Below are 24,816 nucleotides of genomic sequence, written 5' to 3' on the forward strand. Positions count from 1 at the left end.
GGCTTGTGGGGACCAGTGGGCACAGGTACTGTCCCAGGTGCGCCGAGAGGTGGCTCCACTCTTCTCCCGTTACCGGTGGGGAAGCAGAGGTACGGAGAGGTCAGGCGACTTGCCAGAGGTCCCGTGGCTCGGGCAGCAGACCCGAGTGTCCTGGAGCCCCGTCTGTACCACCCACACCCCCGGCTGCAGCTGCTTGGCAGTTGTCATTCTGGAGCCAGTCCTCAGAGAGGGGGCGATGCCCTGGTGGGCCGCCAGCCCTGCCCCAGGGAGCAGCGACTTACTGAGGGAGGGCCATCACAGGAATGCAGCCAGCATCCTGGCAGAGTCAGAGGGCGCCCAGAGGCAGCCCGGTCGGTCCCACGGGCAGCAAAAAGGAAGCTCAGGGTTGTGGGAAATTTAGTGCGAGAGCTGAAAACTGTTTTTTAAATATTTGCCTTCCGTTCTTTCTTCCTACAACAGAAGCACATACCGTAGCTCGGGAGCCGGCCCAGGAGTCATGGGGCCCAGACGGGGCGTCCTCCTCTTGCTGCGCCTCTCTGGGGAGGCCTCGCTCGGAAGCCCCAGCGCCAGCCTAGAGGGCGGGCCTGACTGGAAGCCTCCGTGCTGCGGCCCCACTGTGCGCGGCGAGGGGCCGTGCGGTCTGGCAGCCCTCTGGGTTCCCGGGTGCTGGGTGAGAGACAGGATTGCCTTCGTGGGTCGGGGGGAGTGTCTTCTGGTAGACTGAGGCTCGACTTTATCCAGGGAGAGGATGGTGGGCACTTGGAGGGGCTGGCACTCTGCCCCCCGCCCCGCCCCGCCCTCAGGCCCAGCTGGGACCTCTGAGTGGTTCTGGCTGGGGAGGCCGGGGCCAGCTGAGCCCCGCGGGCACACTCGGCCATGGTTTCCACTGGTGTTGGAGGATGCCATGGGGGCCAGGCTCTGGCGGGCAGGGCCACGGCCTTGAACCTGCACACGTGTCCCCGAGGTGGGAACGAGCCCCTCCACCTCGGTCCCACGCACAGACGGTGCACACGACCGGCAGCTCCTGGTCCGACGCCCGCTGAGTCTCCACCCGGCTCCCAGCCCCTCCTGCCCCGACGCCTGCCGTGCACACCCAGGGCAAAGCTGACAGGCCGCCGCCAAGGGGAGCGTGCCTTGGCCCCAGCTCTAGTTTGGAGGCCTTTTTTGAGGTGTCTGGTCCCCATCAGGCCAGCCACAGGCCATCCTCCAGCGCCCAGAGCGGCGGCCTCGGGCTGAGGCTGGACTTCCTCAGGGGCACGGGGTCCCCTCCCCAGGGAGAGGGCGGGGTGAGGGTCCGGGGGCCCCCCGGGGCTGACCCCGGGCCACGCGAGGCACCCACGCTGCCACGCAGCCACCCCACCCGTTCCTGGTCACACGCCCGTGCACACCCCCGGCAGCAGCTTGCGCTGTGGGGCAGTGGTGACCCAGAAACGTCCTGGAACGAGAATCCTTTCTTCCTTACAAGTGGTTGGCACTTTGAGACGTTTCCTCCCCTGTGAAATTCCTTCCCGCTAGCCCCCTTTAAGAGCCGAGTGGTTTTTCCACCCTGTGGCTGGGCCACCCCTTCATCCCTGCCACCTCTGAACAGGCCAGGACACTAAGGAGACGTGTGTTCATGGGAAATTCGCTGTTGTTGCAGAAGTGCGGGCAGGGGGCAGCCTGGAGCTGAGCCCTCAGCCCCCTGCCCGCAGAGAGCCGGCAGGGCCGGGCCCTGGGCTTTGCAGGAGGCTGTCATGGGCTGGAAGACCAGACCCCTTGGACAGCTGGACCTTGGCTCCCTGCCTTCTTCCTCCTGGCCTCCCAGGCGGAGGGACCCTGGCTGATGACAGTGACAGCAGTCCTGGTTTCTCGGGCAAGCGTGACGGCGCGGGACACGAGGTAGCGGCAGGCCTTGGAATTAGCCGCGGTAACTCTGGGTCAAAATCTTCCTTGAGGGGGTCCCTGGAGAAGTCCCCCCATTTTGTGGAAGGTGTAAAAGGAGGGGGTCCTGGAGTCCGTTTGCCAGGCAGAGCCGGGCAGAGCTCACCTGGCTGGGGTCTGATGTCCTGTGCTGCCCCGGCCTGGGCCCCGAAAGGGAAACCTGGGTGTTGGGTGTGGATAGGAAGAGGCCAGCAGGACCCCTGGCCGAGCCCCCCGGCCCCAGCCTCTGCCTGGCAGTTGGGCAGTGTTTGCAGGGCCGGGGGCGGGTGAGAGGCCGTGAACTTCTGTCCACCATAGCCCCCGCCCTGCTGGACTCTGTCCCACCGACAGCCGGGGTCCCTCAAGACAGGCTTGGGCCACCGTGACTCTTTGCTGAGAGGACCTGACACAGAGTAGGTCGTGACCTTCAGAGACAGCCTAGCTCAGGCCCCCTGTGTCGTGGCCTCGGGCAAGTGTGACCAGTCTATGCCTCGGTTTCCCCATCTGTAAAATGGGGCCCGTGCTGCTCTCTCCGATTCCCCTGGGGGTGGGAAGTGCAGCCTGCTGGGGTGCCTGGCGCCCAGCGAGGGCCCCGGAGGAGAGGGCACTGCCACTGTCCCTTCTGTCCACCCTCGTGTCCCAGGTTTGGGATCAGGGAATCCTAAAAGGACCACCCCTGGTTTCCCTGTCGCCCTGGGCTCACGGTCTTTGTCGCGTGGACTTCGTGTGTTTGTTGAGAGCTGCGGGGGCCGGCGGGGCAGAGGCCTGGCTGCGGCGGCCGTGAGCCTCTGCAGCCCCACCTCACGGGCGGTTGGGGCGAGGGTCCCCAGCATCGGCGTGGAGTGTGGGGGGCGGCTGTGTGCCCCTGTCCCCACCGGGCGAGGCAGGTGCTTGCTGCGGCCCTGCTCTGTCTGGCCAAAGAACAGAAGCGGGGTTCTCGGCCGGGTCACGCCTGAGGCTGGTGCCCTGGTCTGGTCTTCGGTCCTGTCACCGCCCCCGCCCCCCCGAGAGAGCTGAGGGAGTTCCCACCCACCGTGGTGGGGGCTGGTTTAGACTGGGCAGGCTCCGTTTGTCACCCCATCACTGCAGGTCCCCTGGAGCGGCTGTACCCAGAGGAGGGCCTCCTTTCCTAAGAAGCTTGCTGTGGTTTTGCCCAAGACTTGCTCAGCCCAGGGCTGGCTGCAGACGCTCCGTTGTAGGAGAGACTTTTTTTTTTTTGATTGTGCTAACGTGTGCATAACATAAAATTTACCGTTTTAACCATTTTTAAGCGTACAGCTCAGTAGCATTAGGTGCGTTCACATTGTTGTGCAACCATCACCACCATCCATCTCCAGAACTTTTCCATCTCCCACAGCTGAACCTCTCTACCCATTAAACACCCTCCCACCCAGCGCATTACAACCATCCTTCTACTCTCTGCTTCGATGAATTTGACTCCTCTAGGGACCTCATATAAGTGGACTCATGCAGAATTTGTCCTTCTGTGACTGGCTTATTTCACTTAGCATAATGTCCTCAAGGTTCATCCATGCTGTAGCATGTGACAGAATTCCTTTCCTGTTTAAGGCTGAACAACACGCCATTGTACGCATATACGTCATTTTGCTTCTCCATTTTTCCTTCGATGGACACTCAGGTTACTTCCACCTCTTGTTCCTTTGAATAACATTGCTGTGAATGGGCCTGCAAATAGCTGTTCGCGTCCCTGCTTTCCATTCTTTTGGTATCTATCTAGAAGTGGAATTGCTGAATCACGTGGTAATTATACGTTCTAATTTTTTCAGGAAACCGCCATCCTACTTTACTTTCCCATCAAGAATGCACATAAGGGTTCCAGTTTCTCCGCATCCGTACCAACACGTCGTCTTTTCTGGTTGGTGACTTGTCACGGCCTAGGGCAGGACGGTCCAGAATGTGGTGCAGAAGCGCTGGGGTGGGAGTTGCTTGGGGTCTCAGGAGGAGTCTGGTCAGACTCCGTGGGCCCAGAAGTTGGGGACAGCTGGGGTGTGGGACAGCGCTATGTGGAGTTTGGGGCAGGGGTCCAGCAGAGGGTCTGGATAGGTGCAGAGAGGAGAGGGCAGTTCCCCGCCACTGGCTCCAGAGCTGAGCTGAGGAACGGCGGCTGCGCGGTGTGCTTGGCCCTGCGGTGGTCTCAGCCTGGACCCACGACCGGGGCCAGGCCCACAGCCTGGGAACCCCAGCACGGTCAGTTCAGCTTCTGCCTCGTTCAGTGTGGCCATTTCATGGTCCGAGGCCAGCTGGGAGACTGACTGGGTCTCGTCGTGGCCACAGACCGCTGCCCTGTGTGGCACGCAAATCCCTCCGCACCTCGCAGGTTGGTTCTTAATTCCTCAGCCCCCCGTGGGCAGCCAGGAGGCAGCCACGTCTGTGCTGCCTGAGGCCGCCGCGCACGCGTGGGCTCTGTGTGCCAGGCCGCCCCCGTGTCCTCTCTGCCTGTCCGTCCCCGGGGCGCCATGCTGGCCGGGCTGGGGGGTGCTGGGAGCATGTGCCAAGCTCTCGTGGCCTCGGGCACCCGGGGTTTATGAAGGATCCCTGCACAGGGTCGTCTGTGGCTCTGGAGGCTCCCGGGTCTCAGGCCGTAGTGGACTTACCGCTCCCCTCCTGGGCGCAGGGCTCTGGACGACAGGCAGGATATTTACGGCCCAGCTGGCGCCACTTGCAGGCTTGTCGCCTTCACGTTCCTGTTTCCTGATTCCCACCAAGATTGGTGTCACATCAGGGACAGTACAGGGGCCTTTGCCTCTGAGGCCGTCGCTCAGCAGCCAAGGCCCCGGACGCACAGTGGGAAGCCTTCTCATCCGGCAGGAAGGGCCGCGGCAGCGCCCTGGAGGGCTGGAGGCCACGGCCCTTCGGTTAACTCTCCAGACACGGTTTGGGCCGTGTTTTTTTTCTTCCTTGTGAGAAGTTTTAGATGCGTGTGTCCCCACTTCTGAGTCCTCCTGGCGCCTGGCAGTGAGGCCCCCTCCTTGTGTATCCTCACGCCTCACCCCAGAGCCCCAGGCAGGATCGGCCCTGGGGCACCGAAGGTGTGGGTCTTTCTCCTGCCCTCCAGGACACGCTCAAACCCCATCTTGCGTCGCCTTCCTCTTCTGGGTCCTGGGGGTGCCATCCGCGCTCAGGCCCACCCTGCTTCTCCGTGCGGGCCGCACGCACCCTGAGGTGTGGCCTCAGCCAGCAGGGGGTCCATCCCCAGGTCTCTGGGGGCCCATGGTTTGCTACTGCAGCTGCTGCTTCAACCTGGAGGGCCCCTTCCTCCCTAGGGGTCGGGGAGCCGCGGTTTCTGGGAAGTCCGGAAGCTGCTCTCCTGACCTCCCCACCGCGCGCCAGGCAGTTGCCCGGTGGGTGGGCGATGGTGGCCGAGGTCACCACCACGGACGGCTTCTGCTCGACGTCTCCGGGAGGGAGCGTCCCGCTCCCTGGTCAGTGCGTTCCCAGCCTCCGAGCCCAACTTGTTCTCTGAGTTCTCGCTCAGGCCCCGTGCCGGCCCTGGGGACCTGCGCAGACGGGCCAGGCTAGTGGGAGACAGGCCAGGAGAGGAGAAGAGCCCCACGTTGCGTGCCACGCCACGGTTGAGAGGTGGGCCAGGGTGGAGAGGGTCCGAGGGGGAAAAGGGGAGGAGGGGGGTCCCCGGAACAGGACTGGGGAGCAGCGCGCCTCGGCAAGGAGGCGGACGTGCCGTCGGGCACCGGGGTGCCTGGTCCACCTGGGGGCCCCGGCCCACACCGAGGGCTTGGCTGTTGGGGCAGGAGAGCGCAGCATGGAGGGCTGCTGAGCAGGGGAGCAGCTCCGCCGGCGTCCCTGAGACAGCAGCTTTCAGGTCCTGGCCAGCTGAGGGACCTGCAGCCACACAGAGGACCCCAGACGTGGGCCCGGGTACACCCAGGGTGGCCTCCAGGACCCCTTTGCAGCAGGAGCGGGCTCAGAGCAGGAGTGGGAGGGACGGGCAGGCGCTGGCACAGTGGGTGACGTGCACGGGGCCAGACGGGAGGGAGGCCAGCCTGGACTCAGATCCCCAAGGGAGCCCCCTCCCCCGGGGACCTGGCACGCAGCGGGCAGCCATGGGCCACACCTGGTCGTGGCAGGCATGCGGTCCTCCCTTGACCTGTCAGCCCTTGCTCCCAGGGTGGTGGTGAGGGGCTAAGTGGGCTCCTATGGCACGGGGGCCTCGATCCTGAAAAGGGCCTGTGTCTCCAGATAACTCCAAGGGCCTCCAGAGTCCCTCAGACGTGCTGGGAGGACCCAGGCTGGGGTGGGCCCAGGTTCAGCTGTGCCAGGCGCAGGGGTCAGCGGCAGTGGGGTGGCTCTCCATAGACCCGCCCTGAGCTCCCAGCGGGCCAGGCCCACCAGGAACCCCACAGACAGGCCTTGGCCATGGGTTTTGCCCGCCCTGAACCTTGGGGAGACAGATGTGTCCAGGTGGGAACGTTGGCATGACCCTGTGTGTCTGGGGGAAAGAGATACGGGGGGCCTGCCCTGCTTTGGGGGGATAACCCTGTGCTGCAGCCCCTTGGACTTGCCTAGAGATGCCCTGAGGGGGTTGACGCCCCACAGTCAGGGTCCCGAGGTACCCTGATCTCTAAGCCTGGGCTACTCCCCTCCCTCCCCCAGGTTCCTGCACGCTGGCCACGCCCTGCCTCTGAACCGGGAGGGGGGCCCCCGGGTTCTGCCTGCTGCCGCAGTGGGAGGGTGGGCGGCCTGTCGGTGCTGGGGCCTGTCTGCTGCCCCAGGGGAGGAGCGCTAGTGACCAGAGGCGTAGGTGTGCCCAGGCAGAGGCCCGGCCGCAGCCCCTTGCGTGGCCTTTTTCGGGATCTCCTGTGTCTCGGGCATCCTCCCGTGTGAATCAGGCCGTCTTTTCAAGACGGAGCCTGCCAGCTGACTGCACCCCGCCCGCCCCCCTACTCCGCCCCCACGCTCCCAGTGAGTCACACCTCGTGCCCTGGCCTGCAGCCCGCAGAGCGCCCCGAGTGTAGGGCCGCACTCACTTCCTCAAACGCTGTTCCCTCTGCTTCAGGGCACCACTGTCCCCACCTGAGCGCCGGGACACCCCTTGCAGGACAGCCCGGGCCTCTGCTCAGCGCCCACAGCCAGGGGAGCTCTGGCCTCCTGTGCTGGCGCCGCCCGTTCACGCTGGCGTCATGCCCGGGGTTCCCAGCTAGACTGTCAGTGTTCCCCCAGCGACAGGGTGCTTGCCTGGACGCTGGCGTCCTCCCCTGTCGTCTCCCCTCACCCAGGCCTGGAGAGCCCTGCTGACGGGCACTCTCTGCCGGCTTCTCCTGGGAAGCAGGTCCCTGAGCTCCTGGGCACCGAACACACTTTCCCCTTTAGTGCAAGGCTCAAGCCCTGAGTGTTTCTGTGTCCGGGCTGGTATAGGCCTGGGCCCGCTGCTTCCTCGTCTGCATGTGGTGTGGGCGTCCCTACCTCGAATGCCAGGCCTGAGTGTGTGGTGCTAGATGGGCCGGGATCCCGTCCAAGCCACTGTCCTGCCAGACTTGGGCTCCGGGAAGGGACGGGCATGGCTAGCTGGGGATGGTCCCTCTCAGGTCACACCCCTTTCACCCAAGTTGGTCCCTGTGGCAGTAGGAGCGCCTGGTGCCTACTCAGCCCCGGCCCACTGGCCTCCTGCCCCAGCTCTTTCTGCCCAGGCCTTTCTGCTCACTGCTGCCCAGCTCAGCCTCCCCCACCTGGCTCCCTCCACCCCCAGACAGGCCCGGGCTCCTCTGCCGGGCACGCAGAGGCCCTCTCCTGGGCCAGACCCTCTCCCCGCGGCCACCCTGGGGTCAAGGAGGTCAGCAGGAGGATGGTTCACCCAAGGAAGGCCAAGAGGAGCGTACATTCGGATGATCCTGGGCCATGAGGGAGTTGGACGCAGGAAAGGGAGGGCTGAGAACCGTTTACTGGGAGGCACAGTTCTGCCTGGGCAGAAACGCACCCATGGGCCCCTCGGCCAAATCAGATGAAGCGTGAGCAGGCTCTGGGCCCAGGGCCTTTTGCGCTCAGGGCAGAGCTGTTAGAACTCATCCTTGCAGGGGCTGTTCCCCTCCGGGTCTGTCCAGGGGCCTGCTCTGTTTCCTGAGCACGCCCACATCTCCCACAGACGGAGGAGGGGCCAGCTGATGAAGGCAGCGAAGGCCGGTGCCAGGAAACAGGAAACAGGCTTGGAGAGGTGTGGCCCCCATCCTGCCACCCTGTGAGCGCACCCACTCAACTTGCTCCAGACGGGGCATCGGCCTCTGGAGACCCCAGATCATGCAGCCAGGGCCTCTCCCTCGGGGGACCAGAAGCTAGCCCGCTGAGCTCGCTCAGAAGCGGGCACTCTGGCTGACGCACCTGCTGAGCTCACCTGGGGCCTGGGGCCCCCCCTGCCCAAGGCCCAGACCCCAGGAGGCTCAGCGCAGGGAGGATGCAGGCCAGTACGGCCACTGCTGCTCCGGTTGCGTGGCTGGCCCAAACGCCCAGAGCCCTCAGCCCTCCAAGAGCAACCCAGACCCTTAGCACCAGGCGCTCCGGGACCCAGCAGAGAGCACAGGGCCTGCGGAGCAGCCCCCTCCCGCCTCCAGGTCCTGAGGGTGAAGCCCCAGCCCGGAGCCTGCACGCAGGTGCTCAGCAGAGACGAGGGGGACAGACAGCCTCCTTGTTGTCATTTTATCGCAGGAGTGGCGAGTCGCAGCCCGGGGAGTGGGCATCTTTGCCCCATTCCTCGTCTTAGAGGAAATGCATCTGACTCTTCCCCACAAAGACCATGTTGGTTCTGGGTTCTTTTGGATACTTTTATCAGGTTAAGGGAATCCTCTTGCAATCATGAATAATTATTTAATTTTAGCAAGCACTTCTTACACATCTGTTGACGTCTGTAATCCGTGGACGTGATGAATCAGATACATGGATTTTCTCATATTAAACCATCCTTGCATACCTGGGATTACGTGACTTGGTCATAGTGTCTTATCTTTTATATGTTCTGCTGGATTTGATTTGATAAGATTTCTGTTTGCAGTTTTTTAACGTCTATATTGAGAATGAAAAGAGCTGTAATTTTCCTTTCTTCTCGTGTTTGATTTTGTTGGCCTCATAGAATGAGTTGGGGGTGAGGATGTGCATTTCTTTGCTGTTATCTAGGATAGTTTGCATAATCTGTTCTTTTAAAATTAGATAGAAATTTTTTTTGTAGGAATTGTCCCCCCACTTTTTATTTTGAAAAAATGTCAAACCTACAAAGCAGTTGAAATAGTAGTAAAACTTGAGCGCTTTCACTTAGACACACTGCTTGTTAACATCTGTCATCTTGGCATACGTGCCGGTAGGTATATGCTGTCTCTTGTTCTAACATGTAGGAAGATTTTTAACGACTGCTTTGTTTTTTTGTGTTGTTTTGTTTTTAAGTTTATGGGGCTACTTGTGGTTTTTATATTTGACTGACAGCTTCCTTCCCTCTCTCTCTCTCTCTCTCTCTCTCTCTCTCTCTCTCTCGCACGTTCTCCCGGTGCCCCTACCCTCACTTGGCGAGAGCAGATGAGTTCGTTCTGGCTGTTTCCTTCCCTCGTGGCCCTCCTCTCCTTCCCTCTGGCTGGGCTGGAGGTCCCTGGATGGCCTCCCTCATGTGGGGGGCAGGGTGTCTATCATGTGGTGAGGAAACAGATGCAGAGACATTCCTTGGGTTACCCATCAGGGCCACACAGCAGCTAAGTGGCCGAGCTCGTGGCAGGTAGGGAGCCCCGTTCCCGGTGCGTCCTGCCCCAGCTCCTCCTGGAGACCCTGTGTCTGGGGTCAGTCAGCGGCAGACACACGCACCGGGGGTGGACGCCTCTGATAACTGGGAAGCTTCACCGGTGGAAGTCTGCCCGTCTGCAGAGGGCATCTGACAGCGGTGCCCGCCCCAGAGGTCGCAGGAGTAAAGCGAGTGTGTGCCAGCTACACCCCACCGCCAGCCACAGAAACACTTGGTGGAGGGGCCCCTGAGGTGGCCTGGCGGTTCCTGGTTCTGGAAAGGTCCATCTCTCTGGCCCCCAGGACCAAGGGTCACTGCTGAGGTGACTGCCCTCCCAGCTCACGGGGTGGCTGTTCCTCCCGGAGCGCAGGGCCCGCAGGCCGGGAGAAAGCAGGGCACTGTGGCCAATCTGGGCATCGCGTGGCTTCTGTCTGGGGTGTGCCGTTTCGGCTCTGGATTTCTGTGTCTGGGGAAAAATAGTTTCTGTTCAAAGAGCTTGTGAGGCCATCATCCCCTGGCTGACTCTGCTTGTGTGGGAGCATGTGTGTGTGCGGAGCGGGGGGCACGTGCCAGCCCCCTCCTCTCCGTTCCCAGGCTCCGTGCGGCCGCGAGAGAGGGAACCAGGGGGATTCGCAGGGGTTCGCTCGTGGGAGCAGGCGTGTTGTGGGGTGTGAAGCCAGCCCCCAGCCGTGGGGTCAGCAGGCTGAGCCTGGAGGGGGTACCACGGATGCCCCCAGTGGTCCCCAGACCAGCTCAGGCCCTCCTGACCCCCAAACAGGCGGATCACTGCTGGTCTCGGGGCTTTGGAGACATCTGCACAGCCACGGGGGAGGCCCAGGGCCTCCCAGGCCTCTGACTCCGAACCGCTAGTGAGAAAATCAGGTTAGATCAGGTACACTGAAGGCCTTTAATCTGTTTGTTTTGTAATACAGGCTTGGTTGTATAAAATTGGAAAAATACAAAAAACTGAAAGCAGAAGAAAAAGTTGCCCAGAGCTCCAGGCCCGGGGACGAGCCCCCTCCTCGTTTGGCGTGTGTTGTGTTTCTGCCCCGTCTTTCCCCTGTGCCCAGTGTCTGTGTTTTCCAGAGCTGGCGTCAGGTTGTAACGTGAGCTTTGACGTGGCGCTTCTGCTCATCACACGTACGTACGTGTGTTCCTGTGTCACTGCAGAGTCCCCAGAAGGGCTCTCCCTGTCTCCGTGGAGTCACCGGGCGCAGGTTTCGAGTTCCCTGAGCTCGTTTTAGGCCCTGAACTGTTCGGGACCTGGCGGGGGCAGTGTCCACTGAGCTGTGCCCTGCTGCGTGGGCCTTCTGTGCTGGGTCTTGACTGCCGTAGGATGCGTCCCCGGCACGGAGACCCAGAGGCTGGCGGGACCCGGCGGACGGCGGGAGGAGGGGGAGCCGGGCGTGCGTGCTGTGTGCCCGGGGCAGCGCTCCAGGTACTCGGCGTCCCCCTCCTCGGGCCCCGGCGGGTCTGCGGTTACAGGCTGGGAGGATGAGGGGGACGAGCGCCAGCAGAGGCCTGGAGGCAGGTCTCAGGCCCAGTCGGCGAGCGCACGTCCCCCACCCGGGGACGGAGCAGGGCTCGGTCACCTTCCCTCTGCCCCGGGGCGGGAACGTGCGTGTTCAGGTGGAAGTGAAGCCTCCCCGCCGGTGTCGGAAGCCAGAAAGTGCCAGGCGGGCAGGCACGAAATGTGAACGGCAGCCCCGCGGGGCCCCGCAGGTGCCGGACTGGGTCACCTCCCGAGCAGCGCCTGCTTAGCTGGAGCACTGCCCGGGAGCCGAGGCGGGAGCCTGGTGGAGTTGGGGGGCGGAGGGAGGCCCCCTACTGCCTTCGGACAACCCGGAGGGGCACCGCTTGTGCCACTCGGTCGAGAGTCCAAGGCTGAGGCCAACCTCAGAGTTTGGGAACAGCAGACAAGCTCCCAGAAAGCCATCCTTTGCTCATTGGAGGGAACACCTCTGGAAAGGCCTGTGCTTGGGTGGGTGGAGAGTAAGCCTGGCCTCAGCTGGGAGGACATTGCCAGTATATCCTCCTGTGGCCCCGACCCTGGGCAGCGCTCCCAGAACCCCCGGCAGCCGCAGCCTTTCTGGTCACCTGCCAGGAGGGGTGGTCAGGGGCCTGGCATCCATCCTGGGTCCCTCGGCATCCCTCGGTGCTGTGGGAGGTCTGTCGTGGGTCTGTGCGCCATTGCCAGACACAGTGCGGCCTGTCCCTGCATGCATCTGGGAAGGAGACCTCACCTGCCCCTTCATGGGTGGGACACCCGAGCCCCCAGTGCTGGACGTGTCCACTGAGAGGTTCTTGCAGGGCAATCACCCCTGGTCAGGAATGGAGAGTGACCGTGACCGGCACACAGGCTGGAGCCAGGAGGGCCGCCGTGCTGGGGGCCTGGCTGGAGGCCCAGGCGGGACCAGTCTGCAGCCACACCTGCGGCCACCAGCTCTGCCCCTCGTGGTACCCAGCTCTGGCTTTGGGCCTTTCCTCCCTTCGGTGCGCACAGCTCCCCCCAGCGTGTGTTGGCCTGGTGGTTAAGTCACACGCCCCCCCCCCTCACCTCATGGCTGTCCTGGGGGGCCTTGTGAGGGTCCAGTGGGATCACGAAGGTCAGGGGGCTGGGGAGGAAAAGCTCGAGCTTCCTGCAGACGTGGGGTCCTTGCCTTGAGGGGGAGGCAGGGGCTGCAGGCCCCTGGAATGTACTCGGGGGGCCCTCCTGCCTTGGGGACCCCCTTGCCGTCCCCCGCCCAGTCGGCAGTGCCTCGGATTCTCTGGGTCGCGGAGCCAGGGGCTGAGGTAGTCTGCTCTGCTTCCCTGGAATTTTGCTGACGTTGTGTATAAATCACGGGAAGATATTCATCCGCCCACGAAACTCTAGGTGCTGTCAGGGGAGGGGGAAGCCCACTGCAGAGGTGCTTCCTAAGCCTGAACGAGGAACACTCGTTTTCCTTCATATGGACTTTTTCAGCCACTTGGAATTTTGAAACAAGGACGGAAATTTCCTTTTTTCCCACGGTTTGATAACAACGTCCTTTCCTCGTTGAAACCAAGCCCTCCTTTCTGCCTCTCACCGACCTGTGCACTTAGATGAACTAGCCTGTGCCGTGGTGTGCTGCCCGCCCCCCGCCCCGCCTGGCCTGGGCCTCTCCTCTGCAGGAATGCTGCCTCACCCCCACCCCTGCCCTCTGCCAGGCCTCCGCCTCCTCCCTGTCCTTCAGAGCTGAGGTCAGATGTCACACCTTAGAGGCCCTGCCGGACCCTGACCCGGCGTCAGGCACCCGATCTCCTGGCACTTGTCCATCTGGGTGTCTCACGGTCACAGGTCCAGCCCTTCACATGCTGCAGGAGGGCAGGGCTGCATGGGTCCCACACACAGCACGCGCTCCTGTGACAGAGGAAAGGATAAGCCCAACGGGAGAGGGCCGTGGGGTCCCCGGCAGGGTGCTGATCCCGGACGCAGAGGGATGTGGTCCCCCAGCTCCGCGCCTCTGGACCTGCCTGGGCTGCAAGTCCCTCACCTTGGTGGATCGCCTGGGCTGCAGGGCTGCTTGACACATTTCCTTTCACCCGATCCTTGCAGGAGCCTGGGAGGCACAGGAGGTGGTAATGGCCCCGAGGGGCCGTCATGGAGGCAGGGACGGGGGGAGGGGCGGCAGAGTCTGCCGCTTGACCCGCCCCCTCTGCGAGGATGCCTCACGTCACAGGGACAGGATGCAAAGCTCCCTCGTCCTCGCCCTACTGTCTCGTATGTGCTCAGCCTCCTTACTGGGACAGACAGCGCCCGTGTGTCCCTGCTGGCCCAGGGGAGGGATGGGGGCTCTCAGCTCCCAGCAGCGGCCCTCTGAGCCAGCACTAGGCAGTGATGGGCAGCCAGGGCACCCAGTGGGTAGGGAGACAGCGTGTGAGCCTCCTGGCAGGAGATGTGCGGGTGCAGGATGCCTGGGGAGGGTTCTTCTGCTGTGGAGGCCTTGCCGGAAGGTCCCGTCCCCGGGTCCCGCAGCCCGGGGTCAGACAGCCCCCCTCACCCTCACCCACTCCCTTTTTGGGTCCTGCTGGCACCTCCACGCAACTCTGACGGCCCCCTCCCAACGGCTTGTACAGACCGGCCCTGGGGCAGTGGGCGCACTGTGTGCGGGGGGCCAGGCCAGCACTCCCCTGCGAGCCGTGTCCATCCCTCCAGGCGCAGAATCCCGGAGGCCCTGGAAGCAGGTGGTCAGGAAGGCCTGCATCTGGAGCTGGGGGCCCACGTGGCCCGTAGGCCTCCAGCCAGGCCCTCCTCCTTCAGGTGGGAGCTCCTGGGGGCACGGGCTTCCCCCTGGGGTGGGGGACAAGGGCATAGGGGCAGGGCCGCGGAGGCATTGGGCTCAGTGCGGGCTCACGGCAGCCCGGCTCTCAGCCCTGCCGCTCCTGCCTTGGCAGGGACACGGGGCCCGTGAGAGTCAAGCCCTCCCCCAAGCTCTGCGTCTGCATTAGTGTCATCAGCCAGCAGGAGGCAGGGCTGGAGCGGGGCTGGAACCAGAGGAGAACCTGTCCAGGAGGCCCGCCCCGCATCCCACAGCCAAGGTGCCCAAGTCCAGGGCCAGGCAAAGTCCAGGACTTTGGCTCTTCCCCTCCCAGGATGGCCATCAGGAAGACGGTCACAGCTGCTGGGTAAAGTGGTTCATCTCAGGGCTGGTTCGTCCTCACTGCAGGTCTGGATGTGTTTTTTTCTTTATGCAGACCACTCTGACTCTTAATTAACTCACTGTACTTCAGAGGAAGTGGATCGTAAATTGTGTCCATAGTTTAGTTAAAAATACCACCACTCCTGACTGTTGTTCGGCAAGTGGTCAACAGGTGGCCAGGGCCAACCTTGCCAGGTGACGTGTTCATGTGCCTTCTGGGGCCTGTGGTTCAGCAGGTGACCAGTTCTCCCCAGGTGGTTACAGGCTCCGGGGGCCTGAGCTCCAATCCCAGCACTGCCACCAGCCAGCTCTGTGGCCAGTTTTGCTGTTTAACCTTTCTGGACCTCAGTTTCCTTATCTGCAAAATGGGAACATTTTCTTCCTGTAGGGTGTCTGGCAGTGTCCAGGATGACCAGGGTAAAGCCTTGAGGGTTCACTGAATTAATGCAGTTATTACTGAACTGCTGATACCCCAGGCCTCGCCCCAGACCTGGCTGCCCTCACCACTGATCGTGCCTGGGTCCTCGTGCATTGGTCTTGGAGTAGATGGATTAGGTTCAGAGACCAAGATAGGGTGGAAATTTATTCCTCTCTCTTTGAAAAGGAGCCCAGCGTAGGCAGGCCAGGCAGGTGGTGCAGCCGCAAGACGCACCAGGAACCCAGGCTCTTTCTCCGGCCCTACCATCCCCAGAAAGCAAGGCTTCTGCTTCATGGTCCAAGACGACTGCTGGCCCTCTGTAGTCACATGCATGTTCCAGCCAACAGGAAGAGAATGGTGGGGGGGGAGGAGGTGTCTCTAAAGACATCCTGATGGCCAGGCTTAGTCACACAGCCACACCTGGCTACAAGACACTTCCTGGGCTTCTTCCTCCTCAGGGATTTCCATGCTGTTTCCTAAACCTGTGGAGCCACCTGGGGGCCCACGTGAGCGCCACTCCCAGTAGCTGGACTCTCTCCCCGCTGTCTGTAAGAATTCAGCTCCCTGGGTGAGCCAGGAAGGGCCTTCCCACCTTGTTAGAGGTGGGTGGGGCAGGGAGCAGAGTTGTGAGGCCAGCTGGGCCCCAGCCTGCGGAGGGCACATGCCTCCGGGCGTGCCCCCTGCTGGGGAAGGACGACAGGGCTCCCGTGCCCAGGTGGCCTTGGGCCGGCATTCTCCTCGCCACCCGTCCAGCTGGGACGACCATCGAGGGACCTGCGCCCGCCCCAGAGCTTCCATTCTGGTCCTGCCAAGGATTGTGTCGGCTTTAGGCTCTGCCTGCCCTGGGCGTCCGGGGCGCAGGGGCTCTGGGAGGACTGGCCCACCTGTGTGCACACAGCACCCGACCACTGATGCCGCGGGGCTGCTCTCCCAGCCCGGGTATTTTGGGAAGCAGAGTCAGTTAATCGACAAAAATAACAGCTATGAGTTCACAGCTGCTCTGCGGACACGTTGCCCAGGAAGAAAGGCCTGAGGCCAGCGTCTCCTACCTGCATCTGGAGAGGGGCTCCCCAGCCTGCACTGCCACCTCAGCACTTGCGGATCTGGGTTTTTCCCGCAGGTACCCGGGAGGGGCGCCGTGCTTTGGTGCAGGGAGGTGAGTGCTGGCCAGAGCCGGTAGAGACTGTCCGTTCCATCAGCTGGTTCCCTCCTGTGCTGCCGGGGGTGGTCCGGCTCCCACCCATGCCGCTCAGAGCGGGGCCCGCCTCTCCTCCGACCCGGCTCCCCTCGCGTGGGCCCGCACTGCTCACTCAGCCGTGGTGAGGAGAGGGAGGTGACACAGCTGACAGCTGCTGGGCCCTGCCCTGGGGAGCTGTGCCTTCCTGTCACAGGAAGGGGAGGACGCAGCCAGCCCACACGGGCACTCAGCTGCTTCCACCTCACCGTGGGAGTCAGAGCCAGATCAGGCTTGGGTTTCCTCGAAGGCCTCAAATCCCTCATCGGGGTTCTGTGCTGCGTTCTGTGGCGTGAACCGCGCTCCCGGAGCTGGCCTGCAGCACTGTCCAAGGCCAGGGGGCCATCGGGGGCAGCAGGCGCTTCCAGGCCGTGGGCTCCGGGGGGCACCTGGCCTGAGGTCAGCAGCACGCAGTGCTGACGAGGGCCCAGCTCAGTGACCTAATGACCAAGGTGGTTCACGCCATGACCTCCCGAAGGGTGTCAGCTTCTTGCTGGGAGGGGGACCCGGACCGTGGTGAGCGAGCCGGCACCCCCGCCCTGGGACGCTCCCCAGGCCCTGGGGTGGGACGGGCATCAGAGCAAGGCTTCGGGAGGCTCCTGCACACCTGCCCGGGGTCCTCCCTCTGAAGTTCCGGAGACCTCTCAGAGTATGGTTGTTTGAAAATTAACCGTCTGGATCCTGGCTTCACGGTGTGGCCTTTGTCCTCATGAAGGGACTCCTGGGCCCTGGGAGACCACAGTACGGAGTTGGGGTAGAGGGGGGCCTCAGGTACCCCTCACAGAGTTTCCCTTGCTGCTCTGGGACCCCAGAGCTCGTCCTGGGGGAGAAAGTGGCAGTGAAGCCAATCCCCCTATGGCATTAATTTTTTTTCAGTGAATGTATATCTGGAAGTAATACACCAGTATTTCTTTAAAAAAAAAGAAAAGGTTGTAATTCTAATCCTAAATAACAGTCCTCACCCGCAATTAGGGAGCTGCAGCTCTGCTAGCACTGGTAGAAAAATCCAGCTTCGTCTCAGGGTCTGAGTTTGTTCCTGTGAGTTAGAACCTTGTTCACAAAAGCCCTGCCCTTGGATCCCCCGGAGCGGAGGGGGCAGCTGGCGTCCTATCACAGAGGACACGTGAGCACAGAGCTTGCAAAGCTGGCCCTTTCTGATGGCCTCTTTGCACCCCAAGCAACAAGGATGTTTTATGACCTTTATTACTTGACTTCAGTTACGTAAATGACGTGTGCTCACTGCGGGCAATACAGAGTATATAAAGAAGAAAACGGGTTTTTTTGTTTTTCTGGGTTTTTTTTGTTTTTTTTGGCCACACTGGGTCTTCATTGAGGCACACAGGCTTCTCTAGTTGTGGCACGCAGGCTCAGTAGTTGCGGCGTGTGGGCTTTCTAGTTGTGGCACGCGGGCTCAGTAGTTGCAGCGTGTGGGCTCTCTAGTTGTGGCACACAGGCTCAGAAGTTGTGGCACACAGGCTCCCTAGTTGTGGCGTGTGGGATCAGTGGTTGTGGTGCGTGGGCTTAGTTGCCCCGTGGCATGTGGGATCTTAGTTCCCTGACCAGGGATCAAACCCACGTCCCCTGCATTGGAAGGCGGATTCTTAACCACTGGACCACCCGGGAAATCCCAGAAAATGTTAAAGTCACCCATTTGGGCATATGAGTGTTCACTGACCTTTCAATTTTTCTTTAAGTTTGAGTTTTTCATAATAAAATGTTGGGGAAAATCCATAGTTTCGCTCTTCTGAGAGCCGCTGAGTAGTGCCTTCTGTCTCCGCACCGGCAGGCACAGGCCCTTCTGTGCACCAGCAGGCTTGCGACCATCTGCGCCCTTGGCTGCAGGACCGTCTGCCGTGTGTGTCTGCCACTGATTTCTGCGTCCGTGTCTCCTGTAATGGCCGGCGTGCCACCAGCATCCTGCAGCAGACTTGCAGCATCTCAGCCCTGCTCTTTAGAGCAGACTCCTTCTGGAAGCGTAATTGCTGATCCAGCCCCTCACCCAGCCACAGAATTGTGCACCCACCCCGGCTCTGGGCTCCGGGCTCCCGGCTCCCAGGAGGAGGGTCAGGAGTGGGGTTTGGGGCAGAAGAGGAAAGCTCCTCCAGCCGTGGGTGTGACCCGAGCGAGGGGAGGGGCCGTTTCTGCTTCCGAGCCTTGCATCAGCCGCCCGCCTCTGCGAGCCCGGTTTCCCCATCACTGATAAACTACGCGGGATACAGAGCGGACCTCCCAGTCGGGACTGTGGGCTCCGACTCGCCCGATGCCCACAACAGCGGACAGGAGGGGGAGGAGCTTCTGAGGACAGTGAGAAGGGCCCTCTCCCTGATCCCAGCCCTGCGGCAGGGCAGGCCCCCCAGCCCCTGCCACTCAGCCACCTCGCAGCTGTCACCTTCCAAGGAAGGAGTGCAGAGCTGCACCTTGCAGAATTTTCCCAGAGGCCATCTGAGTGTTTGTCATCAATAAAGCAGGGCTTCCTGGCTGCTGGTCCCGTGAGAACTCAGACTCTTAAAACTTTAGAGCTGGCCGCTCCCTGACAGCAGTGTTTGCACCCAAGAACAAAACACATTCCTTGTTCACTAGGATGTACACGATTGTGGGATGCACCGAACCAGGGCACACAAAAATGTCAGAACAGCCACGGTCCCAGAAAGCATTAAACAGAGCATAATTAAATGCAAGGAAGCATGACGCGGTCGGTTCACATGTGGGCTCTTGGGAGTGGTTGTAGACCGGGCAGGCTAGAACTGTTTCACGGCATGAAGTTTCTTTGAAGTCTTATGTTCTGTCTTTGAATCCATGTGAATTTTGCACTCTGTGCCACTTCCCATCGGAGCTTGTTTTCCTGTAAATGAACAAGACCCTTCTCTGTCCGGCCCCGCCTGCACCTCAAGCCTGCACCGCCCCCTTCACGAAGGGCTGTGTCCCCACCGTCTCTGAGAAGCCTTCCTGACCTGCCCCGTTGGTAAGCGGTGCCATTCATCACCTCCTACTGCCCTTGTTGGTTCTACCCCACCCAGCCCAGAGCGCCCTAAGAGCCCTGCCCGCCTCTGAGCCTGGGCTTATCCTCTGTGAAAGGGAAGAAGTGCCTGGGTCCCGGGCTCTGCCTGGCACGTTGCAAGCCTGTTGGCTGTGGCCACTGGTGCCGTTGTCAGGGCCCTGTGGGCATTGCTGGTTTATGTCCTTTGCTGTGCGTCCGCGGCCCTGGATGCCATGGGCTGTCTCCACGCTGAGCAGGGCACTGCGGTGTCCCCAGTACACAGGCCTGCCTTCCAAGAGCTTGCCCGCATTGGGGTGAGAGGATGGGGTGAAGACCCTGGGGAGAGGGATGGCGCATGGTGGCGGCCCGAGTGACCTTGCACACGGCTGCAGAGGGACGACCTCGTGCCACGTCCTGCCACCAGCAGTGGACAGTGTGGGGTGCCGGCTGGCTGGCTAGATGGTGGTGAGCAGCCAGTGGTGGAAGCTTCAGGGGAAGAGGTGTGAGCAGGGCCTCCTTGTCACCCCTCCGGTCCCAGTGTGTGCCCCGCTAGGGTGACAGCGCTGTGAATCCTGCCGCCAACTCACAGGCAGGACGGTCTGGGCTGGGGCGTGTCTGCGCCGCTCCCTGGGTCCGTCCTGGGACGTAGCAGGCAGCCCTGCTCCACGGAGACCTGCCCTGGAAGTTGGGGTGCAATGGGCTCCCACTTAGTCCAGGATGTGGGTTAGGGCTGTGCTTGCAGAAGGTGCCAGAAGCCTCCCACCCTGACAGCATAACTTGCCCGACAAGTCACTAAACAGGGTCCCTGGTCTCCCGCGTTGGGATCGGCAGCAGGAAAGGGGAGCCCTAGGGGGTGGGGCGCACTGTTTGCTGGCCCTGTTTGCACCCCAAGGCCCTCCTGGATGGGAAGCCGGCCATCAGCTGGGCGCTCCAGCTCCGGAGGAGCTGTGGTTCCTTCCCGGAGGCAGGAGCAGCTGACTCCCTGTCATGTGGTTAGTTCACAAGCCACAGGGCAACCCCGACTGACCCACAAGACTGGCCACCCTCACGGTCCCCAGAGGTGATGCCCCCAAGGGGTCCTCCCCTCCCCCGTGGAGCCTCTCCCTACTCACACTGGCATGTAGGAAGGGGTCAGGGGTAAGGAAAGGGCTGCAGACACCTGGAATTGGCTGGCACAGAGGTGGGAGGGGAAACCAGACGCTTTGAGGAACTGAGGCTCCAGGTGTGGCAAGAATGCTGTCCACCTGCAAGGCCAGCAGGGGCCTCGCAGGCTGCCCTGGAGAACCTTGGTTTTAAAACTGCTTTCCTTATCACACAGTGTTTGGGAAATACAGAAGAAGTTGCGTGAATGTACATAGGGAATAAAGCACAGGATGCACACCTGCACCCTCGCTCCTGTCTTAAGCACAAGGGCGTGATCAGTGCCATGGACGCCACCACGGACTAGCGCGGTCCCTGCCGCCCCCGCCGCCACCCCCCGAGACGCCAAGGCTAAGCTCTGACTGGAGGGCTCCTGTGTATCACCTCATCACCTTTTTCTTTTCACTGTTTTCAGTACATATGTACGTACCACTAAATAGCATTTTCTTTGGTTTTATTTTTAGAAACTTGATAAACCATGTTGTTGCACTCTGATACATTTTCTTAATTTGCATTCTTTCTGCAACATCTCATTCATCATATTTACCCGAGTTGCCGTGAGTAGCTGTAGTTTGTTCCTGTTTGTTGCTGAGCAGCGTTCTGTTGGAAGAACACACCCCGTTTGTGTACGCATGCCTCTGCGGCGGATGTTTGGGGCTGTCACCAGCAGAGTGCTGTGGACTGTCTTGTCCACACCTCCCAGGACGCGTGGACGAGGCTTCCCCATGATGTGTGCCTAGGAGAGGACTCGGGGGGGTGAGTGTGAGGGTCACGGGGTGAGTGTGTGTGCGCCTTCCGCCTTCCCGTGAAGTCACTCCACAACAGCTGTCCCAGTAAGCATTTGTCACAAGTTGGCCTTGCCCCACTTTGTTTTGCTGCTCCAGTGGGTATCACGTTGTGGCTGAGTGTGCTGTTCCCTCAATGACTAATGAAGGGGAGCGTCTCTCCGTATGTTTTTTTAAGCCAGTTTCCACATTGTTTTAGTGTTTTTAGTTACAAGAATGCACGCATGCTTAAAGACAAATAGCTCTAAGCAGTTTATGATAAAAACCAACAGATCTCCTTTTCCTTTCCAGCTTCCCCAAAGAACCTCTTGCAGCTCTTTTTGGTAGTCTTCATGTATTGACTTCCATGTTTCTGAGTCGTGTATAGTGCTATTTCTTGTTTCACTGATTTAAATGCTCTCTGTGTACTTTCTGTTTTGATAGATGAAGTGTTCTTATGCCCTTATCCTTCTCCACACCCCACCCATTCTCCAAGGAGAGTTAAAGCTCAAGTTTTTATTCAATCACTTACCACTGTTTATATCATGATGTCTCTAAAACCACTGTTTTCTTCTGAGCCTAGTAGCATACTTCATTTTTTTTTTTATGTAACTTTTCTTTTTCCCTAGAATTAACGATTGCCCTACTTTTTACTTGCTTTGTCTTCCATCTTCAGAGACTCAGTTTTTTCCAGGTGATTCCGAAGATCTGCCATGTACCTACCATTCGTTTTTCCCACCAGTGCTGTGTTTTGTCAGGTAATCTGTCTGTGCCCCTTTTTCTGGAAGCCCTGTCCCTCTGCTCCTGACAGACTCAGCGAGATGCCCAGTGGACATCTGGGATCTCTCCTGGGTTCGAGCTCCTGTGTCCCACACTTTTTTTTTTTTCTCATCTACTATATGAGATACATACTCCAGTATCTTCCTAGAGCAGGATTCACAGAAAATAAATTTCCCAAGCCTTCACGGGTGTGAAGCTTGGCTGGGTATGAGATACAGTTGGTCTATTTCCCGTCAGCATTTTGAAGCCATCGCTCCATCGATTCTTAGCGTATGGTGTTCCATAGAGAAGTTGAGTCCCACTCTTTACGTGTCCTGGTTTTCTGTCCATGTGCTTCATGGGTCACGTCTGTAATCCTGGGTCTGGTCTCCACGTTCTTTTGCTGGGCAGTGGGCGGGCCATTTCACGCTAAATGAATTAGGTGCTTGACTCCTCATTGTTTCTTTTATCATCTCTTCCGCCATGTCCTCTCTGTCCTCCTTCTGGAACCCTTGCTGGTTAGCAGTTGAACGGCCTGGATGGGCAGATCCTGCTGGAGGGTGAGAGGCAGAAGGCCCCCTGTTTGTGGGGGACTCCAGATGTGAGTGCAGGGGGTACTTCGCTCTGGGGTAGAAACCCTGCAGTTTCCTCTGGGGTGCAGCTGGGGCAGGGGCTGGGTCCCCCATGAGCGTGCAGACTGTTGTTTGGCCCCCTGCCCAGTTCCTCGTGTCTCTGAGCCATGAGCGCCTCCAGAGAACACATATCTGGTTTCGTCCTGGGCAGGGAGCTGCCTGGACGTGGATGGTCGGTCGTCTGGGGGTTCTTCTGCCCCCGCCACACCTGCCCTCTGCTCACTTTTGATCAGTGCCCTCGCTCCCCCTTCAGTAGCCGGTAAAGCTGCCCTGTCTGCTGATGTGCCTTACGGGCAAGGGAGGGCAGAGCGAGTGAGACGGGAGCAGGAGTGCTGAACAGAGGGTGGCCAGGGCACAGGCCTGTGGCCACGGGTGCCTGCTGTGTCATGACAGCAGAGCAAGCAAGGGCCGGGGTGGACCGGGAAGCGGAGATGGGGGGTCAGGCGTATGCGCTCCTGAGGCCAAGCAAGTACAGGAGTGCGCGCCCACAGGGGCTCCCGTGCCGTCCAGGCAGGAGCAGCGCGGGGGCTGGGCAGTGACCAGGGGCGGCTGGCCCTGCGCACAGGGTCTAGGGTCTGCCTGGACCCTTAGTCTCCACCACAGGCCGTGTTGGGAGGACAGAATCGGGGGCGCAGGGCCTGGCAACGTCCTGAACAGAGAAGGCTCAGCACGCCCCATCCTAACACCGCCCGCCCCGGTCACCGTGGGCGAGGCCCTGCTCCTGTCCAGCCAGGCCGGCATCCAGGGATGCAGCAAGGAGCAGGGCCGCCCCGCTCAGCACCCATGTGGTGCGCAGGGGAGCCGTGGGGGTCAGTGTGAGCACGGGGGCTCAGTCGGCTCTGGCTCCAGCACGCCGCAGGAGGGCTAGCGGCCCCGTCCCCCTCTCAAGGGTGCACTGAGATCTGTGAGGGTCTGGGGGGCAGCTGGACTTCTCCAAGCCTGCCCTCGTGGTGGGCGGCGGCAAGTGCTGACGCAGGACTCCAGGCCTACGTGACTGCAGAGGCCTGCGGGGACGCAGACGCTGGGGCGGGTGCTGGTGCCCCGCTGTGCACCGTGAGTTCTTGCCCTCAGAGGTCACCTTGCAACCAGGTTGAACCCCGAGTGGCTTCGATGGGGCCACGTAGACAAATCTTTGTCCGTTGACACGTCGTACTCTGGTTTTCTGTGTCCAGGAGAATCCACCGCGCTGGCCTGCCCGTGTGCACACGGGGTGGGGAGGGCCAAGGACAGGACACGGGACCAGCCGGGCTCAGCAGTGGATGCGGTGTGTGCCAGCAGCCTGCACGCAGCCCTGTGTTTGCCCACGTGGGTTTCTAGGTGTATCTCTGTGTCTGCCTGTCTGTCGTGGCCTCTTTAGAAGCAGTTGTCGTGGTCAGGATTTATAAATGTCATATACTAGGTCTCTAGAAGGCTGGCCCTTGGATGAGCTGACCTCCTCGCCCTGGCTACACTGAAGGTCTTTGTCACCGGTCCCAGTCCCCCTAACCAGGGTCTGCAGAGCGGGGCCGCCCGCCCTACCCCAGTGCTGAAGCCACTGGGGGCCTCCAGGTAGCTGCCTAACCTTTCAAGGCTTGATTTCCTCCACCGGGGGCTGAAGGTGCTGTGTGAGGGGCCTGCCCCGAGGCACCTTCTGTCTTGGACCATCTGGCCCCTCCCAGTCTTGTCCCCAGGGGGGCACCATGGCCCTGCTTAGCACACACACAGGAACCAGCTCCCCGCCGCCCCCTCCCTACCGCAGAGTGAGCTGAGAGGTCAGTGGAAAGCTACCACTGTGACAGAAGCCCAAGAGGGAGCCGTGTGTGCAGGACGAGGCTTCCCTGGGAAGTGGCTCTGCCTGAAGTCTAGGGTATGAGTCAGAGTCAGCTGATGAAATAGAGGGAGGACACAGTTCGTGCAAAGGCCCTGGGGTGTCTTCTTGGGAACCAGCAAGGGGGGCGTGGTCCTAGTGGTCAGAGAGGAGCTGGGAGGGCACAGGTGGGCTTTTGTTCTTCTCCCAGGGGCAGCCAGAGCCACCAGGGCACGTTCCACAGGAGCTGGGGGAGGGGGTCACATTGGGGCTGCCAGCCACCCCAACCCCACCCCAGGGGCTGGGACGTGAGCCGCCTGCAGAGGCCAGGAGCGCGCTGTCAGCACCTGGGCTGGGGCAGGGCGTGTGAGAGCTGACGGGGCCCGAGGCACAAGCAGGAGAACCCAGGCTTCGCGGAGGGCTCAGGAGTCAGGATGCCCGTCCTGCTCTCTCCTCCCTGCGGACTCCCTCCCCCAGCCCCCTGGGTGCCCTCTGCCCGGGCTTTCTGCCGCTGTCTGCTGTTCCTGCGGTTTTCTGAATGGGCCCCCCTAAGGCTGGGGTGACCCCCAGTGGTACCCCATCACCTTCGCCCTTGCTAGTTATCATGCCCGCACCCCAGGGCCCCCTTGCCCCCTGGGAGATGCGGTCAGATCAGGGCGCTGCCAGACCCTGCAAGGTGTCTTGTGCCCCCGTGGCTTCCCAGAGGGCAGTGTGAGGGCTGCTCTTGTTGGGCCTCCGTGAGGAGGGGGCAGTGTGGGTGCAGCTTCCATGTTGCCATCGGGCAAGGGCCGGGGAAGCGGGGAGGGATCCCCCCCAG

The 24,816-nt window shown here is 61.1% G+C and overlaps 2 protein-coding genes across 14 annotated transcripts in view; one reads left to right on the top strand and one right to left on the bottom strand.

Moving 5' to 3' along the window:
• Window positions 1-24,816, top strand: part of HS6ST1 (heparan sulfate 6-O-sulfotransferase 1) — a 43,744-nt gene that overhangs the window by 13,880 nt on the left and 5,048 nt on the right. The gene's annotated exons all lie outside the window — the stretch shown is intronic.
• On the bottom strand, window positions 5,899-16,454 carry LOC309662814 (uncharacterized protein). 9 transcript variants are annotated; one of them, XR_014264990.1, is made up of 4 exons: window positions 13,144-15,749; window positions 12,865-13,010; window positions 11,726-12,596; window positions 5,899-10,094 (listed from the first exon to the last, which is right to left on the bottom strand). XR_014264990.1 is itself a non-coding variant. In XM_082465959.1 (4 exons), exons 1-3 carry the CDS (start codon window positions 16,205-16,207, stop codon window positions 12,958-12,960), a joined length of 570 nt encoding a protein of 189 aa, XP_082322085.1. In that variant the 5' UTR covers window positions 16,208-16,454; the 3' UTR covers window positions 10,522-12,596; window positions 12,865-12,957. The 9 variants fall into 9 exon arrangements, 1 of the variants encoding a protein (XP_082322085.1); XR_014264991.1 differs by lacking the exon at window positions 5,899-10,094 and adding an exon at window positions 15,757-16,449 and having other exon boundaries at window positions 10,522-12,596; window positions 13,144-13,940; XR_014264992.1 differs by lacking the exon at window positions 5,899-10,094 and adding an exon at window positions 15,757-16,446 and having other exon boundaries at window positions 10,522-12,596; window positions 13,144-13,824.

This window comes from Balaenoptera physalus (assembly GCF_965194825.1).
Source record: "Balaenoptera physalus genome assembly, chromosome: 6".
In the NCBI taxonomy this organism is placed as follows: Eukaryota; Metazoa; Chordata; class Mammalia; order Artiodactyla; family Balaenopteridae; genus Balaenoptera; species Balaenoptera physalus.